This window comes from Phymastichus coffea, unplaced genomic scaffold, assembly GCF_024137745.1.
Source record: "Phymastichus coffea isolate CEN01 unplaced genomic scaffold, Cenicafe_Pcof_1.1 PCOF00095, whole genome shotgun sequence".
Lineage (NCBI taxonomy): Eukaryota > Metazoa > Arthropoda > Insecta > Hymenoptera > Eulophidae > Phymastichus > Phymastichus coffea.
In genome coordinates this window covers 728149-741908 of record NW_026706906.1, presented here as the reverse complement: position 1 = coordinate 741908, position 13760 = coordinate 728149, and the positions used below count along the sequence as shown (strand labels likewise).

General features: G+C 39.8%; 2 protein-coding genes across 4 annotated transcripts in view; one reads left to right on the top strand and one right to left on the bottom strand.

Moving 5' to 3' along the window:
- Positions 1–3211, top strand: part of LOC131669629 (prolyl 4-hydroxylase subunit alpha-1) — a 181751-nt gene extending 178540 nt beyond the window's left edge. For 2 of the 3 annotated variants that reach the window (XM_058944634.1, XM_058944633.1), the window contains exons 8-11: positions 231–455; positions 617–682; positions 785–950; positions 1033–3210. In XM_058944634.1, the coding sequence (XP_058800617.1) occupies positions 231–455; positions 617–682; positions 785–950; positions 1033–1127 (552 nt within the window). In that variant the 3' untranslated portion in view covers positions 1128–3210. Of the gene's footprint in view, positions 1–230; positions 456–616; positions 683–784; positions 951–1032 lie in introns of all 3 variants that reach the window. The other variant, XM_058944635.1, reaches the window with a different exon arrangement.
- Positions 3212–6646: 3435 nt separating this feature from the next.
- LOC131669625 (ankyrin-1-like) lies at positions 6647–9048 on the bottom strand. Its single transcript, XM_058944628.1, has 2 exons — positions 8865–9048; positions 6647–8378 (listed from the first exon to the last, which is right to left on the bottom strand). Exons 1-2 carry the CDS (start codon positions 8868–8870, stop codon positions 6813–6815), a joined length of 1572 nt encoding a protein of 523 aa, XP_058800611.1. The 5' UTR covers positions 8871–9048; the 3' UTR covers positions 6647–6812.
- Between the last annotated feature and the right edge of the window lie 4712 nt (positions 9049–13760).

The following is a 13760-nucleotide window of genomic DNA, read 5'->3' as shown; positions in this document are numbered from 1 at the left end:
GCATTATGCCCAATTTCCATTCCGCCCGCGCCCAGCGCGATTCATTGCGCGAGCTCGCGGCTTCGAGCTACGCGTGCGGCATCCTCGATTATCGAGCTCGGCCGCGGGTACGCACGCGAAAGCTTGGCGGATGAAAAATCGGCGCGGCCCCCACGGCCCCCGCGGCCCCCGCGGCCGCGAGCGCAAAGGGCGCGCGCCTCGAGCTGAGCGCCCGCCGCTGTTTGTTGCAGTTCAAGCGAGCCACGGTGCAGAACTACAAGACCGGCGAGCTGGAAATAGCCAACTACCGCATTAGCAAGAGCGCCTGGCTGCAGGAGCACGAGCACAGGCACGTGCAAGCGGTCAGCCAGCGAGTGGAGCACATGACGAGCATGAGCGTGGATACTGCCGAGGAGCTGCAGGTCGTTAATTACGGCATTGGCGGACACTACGAGCCTCATTTCGATTTCGCTAGGGTACGTCCGACGCATCGTTTCCTCGTCACACCCCGGTGATGTCCATTGTCTCTCGTCTCGCGTACAGGGCCGATCGACGGCTATGCTTCCATTCATCGCCAATCAATGTATTGTATTTCTGAATGGATCGTTAATGGCGCGAATTTTCCGCTTTTTTTCAGAGAGAAGAAAAGAACGCATTCAAGAGTCTTGGCACTGGCAATCGTATTGCAACTGTTTTATATTACGTAAGTTGGCTCCTCGTTCTTCGTTTTGTGCGAGCGCAGCAACAACGCAAGCGCACCGGAGGTGCTGGCGGCGAACAAAATTAACCTTCTTGCTTTATTCAGATGAGCGACGTTGAGCAAGGCGGCGGTACGGTGTTTACTAGAATCAACATTTCTCTCTGGCCGAAAAAGGGCAGTGCTGCTTTCTGGCACAATTTGAAACCCAACGGCGAGGGAGATTACATGACGCGGCATGCTGCCTGTCCCGTGCTCACCGGATCCAAGTGGGGTAATTAGTTGAACAGCTTCTTTTTATTACGCCAAAGCAGCGAGATCATTGCCAAGATCAACGCGACTCTTTACTGTTGCAGTGGCGAACAAGTGGTTGCACGAGAGAGGTCAAGAGTTTCATCGACCATGCACGTTAGAAAACCAGCCTGCCGATCGGGACGACGGCCGTTACTAGACTCCCAATTCCTTCGTTTCTTTTTTCCTTAGATAAAGTGCATTCTGAAGTTTTTCATACACCACCGACTAGCCACTGCGTGTAGTCGTAATAGAAACATTAAACGTCGATTACCCAATTGTGTACCGTCGAGCTTTGATGTGCAGCGCGAATGATGTAAAAAGAAGCTCGTATATGAAAAGCCAAAGGATTAGATAATGACGTAGTTTGTAAAGTTTTGAGGACGACTTTCCCAAAGGTAGTGCATTGCCACTTGTAAAATTAAGATATGAACATTATTGAGACAAAAACAATGTAAAATATAACCTCTCGATTAAAGTCTTTCTTTACGGGAAAGTTCTGCTCGAAAGTTCAGGAGAAGGCGACAGAGTTAACAATTGTCTGTTTAAGTTTATATTGGAGAACTAATCGAATATTGATGCGTTACTTTTTTGGAGAAACGCGTTACGGTTTTTAGCAATAAATAATCGCGAATGCAGTGAGTGATATCGCAGATTTTAATAAAAAAATGTATACTTAAATATAACGTATAAAATGTTAAGAAAAAGAAAAGGATGAAGCAGCAAAACTATTACAAAACTCTTGACAGATGACTAATGTTATAATGTATGATAATGCGTTGTAAACTAAATAACTATATACCGACTTACAGTACATATACAAATGTCGTACATATTTTTAAAAAAGCAGTATGAGAATCAGAAAATGAATACGTTGCAATGTTTTTTTCAACAACACATAGCACAAATATAACATAATAGTTTTGTTTGACAGTGAAATATTATCATTCATTTTTTTTTAAAGATTATTGAAATGAACATTATGTTGAGTTTATTGCACACAATCATTAACAGAGAAATTTACATAAAACAACGCTGTAGGTCATAATAAAATTTTTATTCTTTTTTGCTAATGTTTGTTTTTTTAAATGATTGATAAAAAAATAATAAAATTATAAAAAAACTACTGTACACAGATAAACATATGTAAATTATGTACAAGTTTTATAATTAAGGTCAAAACATTTATAACTGATCAAGAATCTTATAGTATAAGTAATTAATACAGAGTATCTTCCACAATTACTAAAAATTTGAAGATACCATTTATTTAAGTTTATAAAAAATATATAATTTATGTTTAATAAAAATCTTCAAAGTTATAAACACTTGTGAAAAGAAGAATGTGATTATCTACACAGAAAATGTAGATTTGACATTTTTTATAAAGAAATTTTTCTAAAACAACTTTTGTATTACTTGTATACATTGTTCACGACATACTTGCTATAACTAGTTGACGATTCACGCATTTCTAACGTACACTGCCAAAGCAATATATCCGCAAATATTAGCAATAGCTACAATGTAAATAGTCAACAAGTTGTTTTGATTTAACTCGTTGACTTTTTTCGAATAATATGACCGTTCGCTAATTTTAATCCAGTTATTAAAATTTAGGCAATAATTTTAAGATGACATTTATGAATGGAAAAATCGAATCAGTCTATTTTATCCAAATTAGCTAAGCATTTGTAATTTTACAATATTCTTTAAGTATCCTTTTGGCAATATATAAAACTTGTTATTAACACATTCTTCCGTAATTCATAAATTAATCGTAACACAAACTAATTATTTCAGTAGACTTCTATAGAAATCATCTTATTAACTTTTTCAAATTTAAATAAATGGTATCTTAATTGAATTGAAGTTAGTTCGTAAGACAAATTTTTACATCAGTTTATAATCAGTTACTAACCTGCTAAAACATCTCATCACCATGCGAAGTTACTATGAAATATATAATGAAATGAATAAAATATTACGAAAGTACGGGAATTGAAATGAATGACAGTGCTTACGATTCGAGTAGCTTGGGCACTCGTAATAACTCGTAACTGCATTAATAGTGTGGTATCGAAATATCCAGATTATGTTTATAATTATTCAGCGCTCGTCCTTACAAATCGTTAAATGTTTTACAATGAAAGACGTGACGAGTCAATAATCAATAAACATTTTCATGATATAGTTATGAAAATATGTCTTTAAAAAATTATACCTTCCCTCTATTATGTTAAAAATTTTTATTCCGCTTTATAAACTTTATTCACTTAAAAAATATAGTATCTGGAGAAGATGAAATCAAAGATATTTTTTCCAACTTTCGGGTAAACGTCTATCGATAAGGTAGAAAATGATACTGACCTGACGTGAAAAAGTGCTAAATAATTTTTAATAAAATCAAACATTATTAGTATGGCAATATGATCCAGCTACAATAAATATCAACTGCTTGAAATGATCGCCACAGTCATTATTACTCACTTGTATTCCAGTCATGTACTCGACGGTCGGTGTTGCCAACTGCTGTTACTAATGAAAAAAATCAATAAAACCCTCCACATTTACCACATCGTTAAATTAAAAATATCTCGCTCGTGTGAACAATTAATGTACGTCATTGTCGTACCATCATGACGTCATATGAGCTTCATTCAACTTTTTCTTTCTATCGCAATTTATAAGACTAAATTAGTGCACGTACGATCGACGCAATTACACACTCTATTGGAAAACCAGACCTTGTGTACTTGCGACTTTAAGTTCAGAATTGAGCAATTTTGTTGTAACGTAGACAGTGTACAATACAGTGCACTGTAACGATCATCAGAAGACATCCGCTGTACTGCACTAAGGGGAGAGAATTGTGGTCCCTTGCGTTCGTTTGCGTTGTCTCCCGATCAGTCACTCAGGAGAGAAGCAGAGAGAGAGAGAGGCATCGCTAAACTGCGGCAATGAAGCTGCTGGTAATTGCGCCCGTTAATAACACAGAGTACGTGCTACTGAGAATATGATCAAACGCGGGGCAGCAGCAGCACCAGCAGCAGCACCGTTGATCAGCAATTGCTTACAGAGTATGGCACACGCGAGTGCAATCACGTAGCGTAGCGTATCGTCTCGGCCCCTTGTAATAGACAGGCCATCAAGGGTTAATTAGTCTCGCCGTTTTGGGCATTGTTGAGCGCGCTCGTTTGTCCATTGGGACGCGCGTGTATATTCGCCCGCACGCGCGTTCGTGTACTTACAGCCAAAAACGAGCCTACACCTAGCGACGGGTCGATCGATTTCGAGCTTATATATTATTCGTGCGTGCGCTTTATCGAAAGGTAATTGAAGGATAATCCGCTTGATCGAGCTTCTCTCCGCCTCTCTCGGCTCGATAGCCCGTCGTTCTGTGTGGTTTGCCACTTTTTACGCTATAGGCAAGCACGTATGCGCGTGTGTGTGCACATGTACTCTCTGCTCGTTTTTCTAACGGAAGTCGATGAAAATTCTCGGCATTTTTTTTGGCCGCTTTGTTCGAAGCGATACTCTGCAAACTGACCTTTTATTTTTATTTGACACTGTATAGATAAGTACTACGAGGCTTGTATGAAAAATATCCATTTACATTGTTTTTGATGGTTAAGTTGCACGACTTTTTCTTAAGGGTGAAAACTGATAGGTTTAATGATGTCAAATATGATAGATAGGATTTCTTTTGAATTTCAAAAGGGTTTCACCGTATTTCAAGATATTGATCAATCAATCAAAGTGCCTATTCCCGTGTTTCATTACACATTCAATATTCCAAGTGCAAAGTGATTTTTAGAATTTCTATCTCACGGGTTCTTCGGAGGAAAGAAGTAGCACGGACGCACAGCGTTGATTATAGCAGGTAGCGTTCCCGTAAATGGGTTTTCTGCGTCGATTGATCACTCATTCAAGAGTAATTGACGAACGTATCCTGCAGCTATTTTGAAAAATTGTCACTTTCACTTGCAGCTTTAGACTGCTCGTCCCAGAGAAAATCAACTTTTCTACTGCAATCGTAACTATAAATGGAAGATAATGTTTCGAAAGCCTCGATACGTCTGATTAATTGTCGCTAATGTTTAATTGGAACGAAAATAATTCGCTGCCACGAAGTCGTTAGAATGCAGTTTCTAATGATCATGAAGAAGTAACGATATAATTAATTTTCAGAGAAAAGTGGAAATACAAAAAAAGAGAGAAATAAAAAACAGAATAAGAAAGATAAAAATCCCAGCATTTCACGTTCGACGTGCAACTTGATAAAACAAGAAACATATTTACCGGTAGAAAAAGCCAGTGATAATCAGCGATGAAAATAAAATTTCCCTTCGAAGCTCGTGACACATCGTTGATGGCTGCAAACGGAAAAAAGCGAGGGAAAAAAGTAGCGAAGCGAAACTAGAGCAGCGAATCATTGGGAAGAATATATAGAAGCTCGGGGATAGATCCGAAAAAATTGATTACTCGGTATTGCGTCCTCTCTCTCTCTCTCTCTCTCTCCTTCAATCCCACTCTTGATCCGTGCGATCTCCTCCCTCTCACTCTCGTTCGCGTTTCGGATAGAATTCAGCAGGTATATAAAAATAAATAAATAAAACTGAGCCACAGACAGAGGCTGCCGCTAAAATCGCATTTTGGTCGCGTCGCCAGCAAAGTAGAGCCTCGGCGCGCGCGCGCGCGCGCGGACTTCCGAACTTACGCCAAGGTACGCAATACTACCGTAAACGGTGAGAGAGATCTCGTTTCCTCCTCGGTGTTCGCAGGGCTTGCGAAGTTTGTGAAAGCTGGCAGGTATTAGACCGGAATGGCCTTTGGAGCTGCTATTTTTAGCATCGGTGTGAGGCATAATGCGAAAAAAAAGCTCGAGCTTTCAGAGAGCTGACGGCAATCTAAGCGTGACATTTCCTCGTAGGATGTTTTCGAATGCATAATTAATACTTTTTTCGGAGCGTGAATAACGAGCGGCAGCTCTTTCACGTCATGCCAAACCAATGAACAGAAACTAATAACAATAGCAGACTACGAGTCAGCCTGAAAAAGTGTCGCATAGACAGTAATTGAGCATAGGTCTACGGTAAGCTATTTCGTTATTTATTTTTTACAAAACTTCTTCTTGCAGAGCAATTGAATAGACATGGCCTACGCTACACGATGCAACCTTCACTCTGGTGCATCTGGTGAGATGATATTGTTTGGCCTCTTCCAACGCAATGACGCGCGCCATCAACTTTGAAAGTCTCAATTAATGAACTTCCAATTAAAAGTTCCTTCCTTTTTTTCCCCACTCAGCAAGCTCGCGTCAAGTTGTCCACGTTGAAGAAAAGAAAGCAACTTTGCTTTTGGAAGGTTTTCCATTCAATCAGAGAGCCGAACAGAGCGGAAGGCCGCCTGCAGTGTTAACTTTCGTCGAGAGGTAGAGAAAATTAGCTGTGCGTTTCTCTTTGTAAATTGGGGCTTCAAGGTTGATGAACTCGTACTGATTATCTTTTTATAAAAATATGTGAATTGCCGCGACCCTCGAGTGATTATCGTGAAAAATAAAGCATTTTAATCGTCGACGGATAGCATTTTTCGTTACCATGGACATTTGAAATGTAAAAACCAAGGGAGTAAAATAGATACCCGAAATAAAAGTGTTAATATCTCTTTATTAATATAAAATCAGAAGATATCTGAATTTGTTAGTTGATAAGAGATTTTGTAACTTAAATGATTACAATGCATTTGCAATATTGTCTTAGTAAATATACATGGAAAAGTATTATGATTATTGAAGTCATGAGATATGTTTGTTGTAAAACTCCAAATAGGTATTTGGAGAACGCTAATCAAGAAGTAGATAATTGCATATTGTATCTACAATTGTAGGGTAGAAATCATAATGAAATCCCGTTTTTCTGCGAATACGATCAAGCGTGATTTTACGATGATTTGCAGCCTTAAATTTTTTTTTCAAAACAAACGAGAAATAAAAATTCAGAGTAGAGTAGCGAATTCTCCTCATGTCGCTGACGAACGTTCGATCACGAATATAAAGTGCAATGGTGTTCACACTTGTTGTAAAAAGTTCGAAAATGCGTATCGAATCGCCGACAAAGGAGTGCCGAAGTCTTTCGAGCTGCGACCTGCTCAATAAATATTCTTTCCTGGTTTTATTTTCCGAAAAAATCTGTCTGCGAATTTGGAGGGGGATCTCAACGCCCCGCAATTCCATCATAACTAACTGCCCAATTATACACTTGATCAATTGGAATTTATAATTGACGTCCAAGTCAACGTCTAAGACCGATTCACCTTCGTAATTAACTATCGTAGGATCCGCGTTATACATGAGAAGTAAAGAAATGACTTCCCTTCGGTCCAGCCAATATGTTGTGCTCAAGCAGACGTCCAGCAAGGGTGTGTTTCCCTTCTCGCATTGATCGTTAGGGTCCGCCCCTTTCTTCAACATCACTTCCACGAAACTCGTGAAACCACGTAGCGCAGCCAATGATAATATATTGCCCGGTACGTTATAGAGACTGCTAAGTTGCATAAGGTAAACCAGATGTGGATTGTTGCGCAAGAGTGTGTTGGTCATGAGATAGTGCAGCGGAGTTTTCAGATAGAAATCCTCGGCGCACCAGTTGATCCTACGTCCGAGAAGCATTTTCAGGGCTCTCACTTGTCCGTATTTCAGTAATGTGCGAAGCTGCGCTAATTTATAAGAATTGCTTCTAGAGGGCTCGTTCATGTGTCGATTGATTAATATTTCTAACACCTCTAGTTCTTCGTTAGAATCGTCAAAGGAACCCAAGCAAGCCAGTGCAGTCCTTCCCGTCACATCTATCGCGTGAACGTCAGCATTATACTCAAGCAGCAGTTTGGCATTTGCAAAATCCCTCAATTCCAAAGATACGTGAAGAGCTGGTTTTGGTCTGTACGTGTCGTGCCCATCAATGACATAACCCGAGTCCAGCATGAATCTTGTCACTTCCGTGTCACTTAAAAGTATGGCCCAGTACAATGGACAGCCAACTTCCATTAATTTCATCGCTATTTCTTCACTGTTATTGCATCCCCTCTTAAAGATCTCTAAAAACATCAAAATAATGGTTTTACGCGTTATGCTCAATCCGAAGACTCTTTGCAGCACACTCCTCTCGAATTTGTCTTTTGCATAGATGTCGGCGTTAAATTTCAACAGAACTGCTATCGTACTTTCATGCGAGCCATCCACTGCTAACATCAGAGCAGTTGTCCAGAATGCGTCTTTCATGTCGACATCGCATCCCGAGCTCAACAAACGTTTAACCATCTTAGCATTACCATTTTTGGCAGCGTAGTGGAGGTCATTTAATATATTGTCGGACAATTCTTCGGGGGATAATTTAGCTCTCTTCGCCGCGACCTGCAAAACAATTTTACATCTTCAGCGTACACGATCACTCTAGCGAATTGCACTCTAGCGAGTGCTCGTTTTCGTTACTGCTCAAATTTAGCACAGCTATACAAGTTGTGGCATTATTTTTGCTCCAACCTCAAAATCGCATCAAAGGCATTATAGCTTTTGCATAATAGGCACACGGTGCGGCGCATAGTTCGAGTTTACGAGCATTTCGGGATGCTCAAACCAATAAATTAATCTTTGTTTCTCTGCTAATATACCGATAAGAATGGACATTCTCATTATCAAACGGAAAATCTGCGAATACAGCTATTCACTCCACAACTTTGCTTTCAGAAATATAAGCCATTCACCTTTGGTAAATAGTCACGGAACTCTTGAATGTCTTCAAATAAGTTCATATAGTCTTTTGCTGAATATATATATATATATATATATATATATATATATAATGTACGATTACAAAAACTATAATTGTATAAAACTTACATCCATTATAGTATAGTAATTTGATGCAATACTCAAAAGTTTCTTGATGATAATGCCGAGCAAACCAGATTTTATGGAGCTCACTGTCTTTGTATCAACAGATACATGATAAAATTCAAACTGCCCGATGTGCCGTTGTGCCGTTGTGCCGAAATGAAATCTTTTGTACCAAGATGAAGACGAGCCCCGGAGACAGTGTTAGTTTCCTTAACGAAATTTCCTGTAATCCTCTAAGCCACCACCTATATGCCTTAATCTTACTGTGACGAATACTTTTGATCGTTCACCGGTATTCAGTGTAAATACAAACAAACTATAGTGAAACTTGAAGCGCTGGTGTTTGAGCAAATTTTCGCAAACTCTAAACCTATTAAACTTGTTATTTATGACATTTTCTTAGATCATTACTTTCCCAAACCAATGACATGGTAATTAATTTAGTAATGAATGACTAAAGGGCGGATTGCTTTCGTAGCAAGAAGACCATTGGAAAGTTAACTAAGGTTGCGGCGTTTTTGTACGTACAGTGGATTCAATATTCGTGTGAATGAATAATGCAATGCCACTTTAGAATACAGTGAAATTCTCGTTAAAATTAATGTGAACTTGGTCCAACCGTTCCTTGCACACTCTCGCCTTTCCGCGGCAAAACCGCAGTTTCACCGAGGTAAAACCTGGCAGCTGCAGGGAGAAACGACGACGACGGCGAAATCACTGCGGCTACGGCGTATCTCGCTCTTGCGAACAAACAAGCGCGAAACAATTGGCGTCTGCTCTACGCGCCCTAATTCCGCTATTGGCACACGGGTCACTCGATTCCCGTTGTTTCCGTTTTTGTTTTTTTTTTTCATCCGCAACATAGACAACAGATAAGACTTTCTTTCTAATAAGCTTCAGCTCTCGAGCCATTGTTTCATTGTCAAAGCAGATAAAGCTCTTTTCTTGCGCTCGCAAAATTGTCTCTTGTCTTTGTCTCAAAACGAAACGGAGAACATTTGCGAATGGAAAAGAGAACGCGTCATAAATAAGAGTCGACGCGTCTGGGCACCCCCGTGGGAAATCGATTTTTCACAAGCAAACGTGTGCAACAAACTAATTCGATAAGGCGCGATTCCCCGAGCGCGTGTAGCGTTTTAATGAGCGACGCGATGGTGGCGTGTCGCCGCGCGTTTATTAATAGCCGTAATTCAGGCGCCGCTGTGCGCCTAATCGGCGTAGCGGTTTCGCGCAATATTGCCATGCGCGTAAAACTGCGTATGTGACACGCGCATCGTTCAGCGCCATCATAATTCAGCGTTATTGTCCAACGTTACGACGCTGCGATTCGAGTTGGCTAATGCAAGCGGGTTTATCATCCGTGCGCGCGGGAAAGGTCGCCTCTCCATCCGAACGTCGCGTGCGCGATCGATGAGTCGCTCTGCTCTCTTACAAGCGAGCGGGTCCGTCTGAGAACGAAACTCCCAGCAGAGCAGGTCCGTTAATCAAAGCAAATGAGACGCTATTGTCAGCTGGACGGCCAACGTTGGCGGCTCGCAATCAGTTGGTCCAGTGCTCGTCACAAAAGCCCAGTCTATCGGAAACGTATCGGCCCGCTGCTGCTGCTGCTGCTGCTGCGCACACGTGATCAATGCTTGCGCCGTGGCCTATATACAATGTATCTGTATCCTCCAGTCCGTGCTGCTGCCATACGAGAGTGTCCCGTGCGATGATACGTCGCCTGCAAGCCGCAGTGTACGGCCACCTCAATTCAATTTCACCTGTGTGTACGCGCGCGCGCGCGGCTTGTTATTTCCATTTGGACTCGCGCGAATTTACAATGTTCGATCCACGTAAGCTTCCAGTGTGGCCACGGATCGAGATCTAGAAAGGGCTGAGGCACTGCCCTTCCCTGGCTTCGGTCTCCGTTCTCACCCTCCCTCCTGTTTTGCATCCCCCCCCCCCCCCCTCTTAATCAGCCGGATGAAATCAATTTGCTTCCTGAATTTTTCAAATGCCGCCAACAGTTATTTCCAAAAATATAATATACGTGTATTTTCGTTGTATTTATTTTCCACGTATGATGGTGCTTTTGTTGCTGTTGGAGGACGTACCCGAAGAAGTTAGATGGGAAAAATTATTTTCTTTCAATTCTGAAAATAAAATGATTTTTCGCTTCTAGCACTGGTATCTTTCTTATTTTTGTATCAGTGGCTGAACATTACTATTTCCTTATATATATCTATACTATAACTTTAATGCAGCAGGTTTGAGATGATTTACCGAGACGTTCACTCGGCCATGCGAGTCTGGAAACGATGATTGGCATCGGGCGGCATCACTAGCCTTGCAAGTGTTGAGAAACGCGAGCAGATCTCGGTAGCCGTTACTCCCTCGGCTATCACCGACACCTGGTGTTACTGTTTTTTGAACTGCTTGAAAACTGGTAGTGCCGGATTTTTCTTAGTTTGAGGTTTTAGAGAATAAAAGTTAAGAAATAGAATTGAAACTCATTGTTTATTAATTTGTATTTTGTCATAAAACCTGTAGCGGCATTAAATTACTTACTTCAGCTGGCATACGAACTGTCAGAAAATTGCACGTATTCATAGCAGGTTCCGGAAAATTCTAATTATGATTCAGCTGTTAAGCGAAGAATACTCTCGTTTCCATTCTATACGAGATAGTATTTCTTCACGCATTAAATTTGCAATTCGTACGTTTGAAAGCGTGGCACAGTTTGCATATCAAACGAAAATCTGAGCCGTTCTGTCGACATATCGGGCCACAGTCGATTCTCGTGATAAATAATCGACGCAGGCGCGGCAAAGCTAATTGGTGTAAACAACTGTGCCGAAAGCATCCCTGACAGTTTATCCTTCCGTGGTGCTTCAAGCACGCTTATTTATCACTTGGCTTTGTTTGTCCCGTCCATTCCAGATGCAATAAAAGCTTTTACAAAATGCTAATGAATCCGTGCGTCGTACAATTTTATATGAAATAGCGTGTTACGTGAATACGCTTACAGAAACGCAAACATACTCTGTTTCGTCTTTATTACGACGTTGCTTTAGTAATAGGCATGGTTCAGTTTATTGTTAATATTTTTTCTGTGCTATACACGCGGTCGATAGAAAAACATCAGAGTTGCATTTTTCCAACGCGAACTTGTATCGAAAAGCCCGTTTTTATCATATCGAATCTCGCTTACATCATTCAAGAACATTCAAATGAAAGAATATCGAGCCGTGGCACATTTATACACAAAACTTTTTTCGTGTGACTCCTTTTGTACGCCACTTTGAATAGATATCAGAGATTGGAAACAACAGAGTTTGGAATGAATAATGCATGCGAGAGAGAGAAAGTCGCGGAATTCACTTTGAATTTTTTCGCCAAGTTAGCATCTCCAACGTAGTTGCGTTTATTACGGCTATATTCTCGCGTGACGCATTCAACAAATTGCCAATATTGCCGCTACGTGCTACATGTGCAAACTCCATTGTGTTTGGATAATTTTTCTCTGGGAGAAAGAAGGGGCTTCAAAGTCTTCTTCGGGATTCTTGACGGCTTGCCTAAAACGTTTCAAGGCGGATATTTCAAGAGCGGAACAATCTTGAATGAAACATGGATCTTATCTTCTTTTGTTTACGAGGACGTGAAAAGTAAAAAAGTCATAGGGGGATAATCATGAAATCATGAAGTTTTTATTGAAACACATCGAAATCAATGCACATTTCTTAGTGTAACACTGAGTGCGCGCGACTTATGGTTTTTTTTTCATCTGCTGTTGTTTATTTTTCTTTTTACACAATTATACGCGAACATACTTTCCTTTATTTGAATATACATTTACGCATGCTTAAACATTAATAATTCTTTCGTTAACGTTCAATAATTCTCAGCAATATTTAGGTGCGATTAGCCATTTTGTTTGTTTGTTTGTATACATTTCGTCTGATACTAATTCGTTCGTCGACTCGTGCGCCGAATCCCAACTCAACGAACGAAAACGACGAGGCCGCTTTTCTGTTTGTGCTCTTACTTATTTTAATACACAATACTCTTTTTTTTCTTATTTTAATTTTTTTTAAGTTGTCCCCCACGATTAGCCAACGATAACAATTTATATATTATACGTATATTTTTCATTTACGTAACTCAACTACAATACCTGCATTTTTTATAATTGAAAAAATATCTAGGTAAACAGTAAGAAGGTACGTGTGAGTAAAGTAAATTCGTGAATTATTAGGAAAACATTTCTAAATTGGTATATATGATGCAGAGAAGAATTTTTTTCAAGAAGAATCGCATACATTGTATTAATTACACACCTGACTGAAGTAAGGAAAGACAGTGGAATTTGTCGCTGGATATAATTAATTGATAAACGCTATTTTTCTTGAAAATATTTGATTTGCTCCATTCGTTCATCCTTTCGTAAATGACATTTTCAACGAACAAATATAGTTTATTTTTTCTTTCGTTTGACATTCAGGAAAATAGAGGTATTTATGCATACGTATTAGGTTTCTCATGCGACTACGGAGTATTTTGATTCTAATCCGCAATTGGTCCAAACACGTGGTTTTCCGAGGATAAAGACTTTTTGGAATGTCAATTATAATACATATTTGCTTTCGTGTCTTGAAAATTCGTCGAAAAAATTAATCTAAAGAAAATTTACGTAGTTTCTTGTTTTGTTTTATTTTTAACTTCTTACGTTTGTTTATTGTTCCACGCGTTACGCGAAATTCGCAGATATCCATCATTTCTTTATTCTTTTTTTACCTCCGTAACTTCGACGTATTTGTTTAAAAAAATACATGAATATTGTATATACGTACTTTGCATCGTGCATCACTTGCATAACGATGATATGCGCATATATATATATATATATATATATATATATAT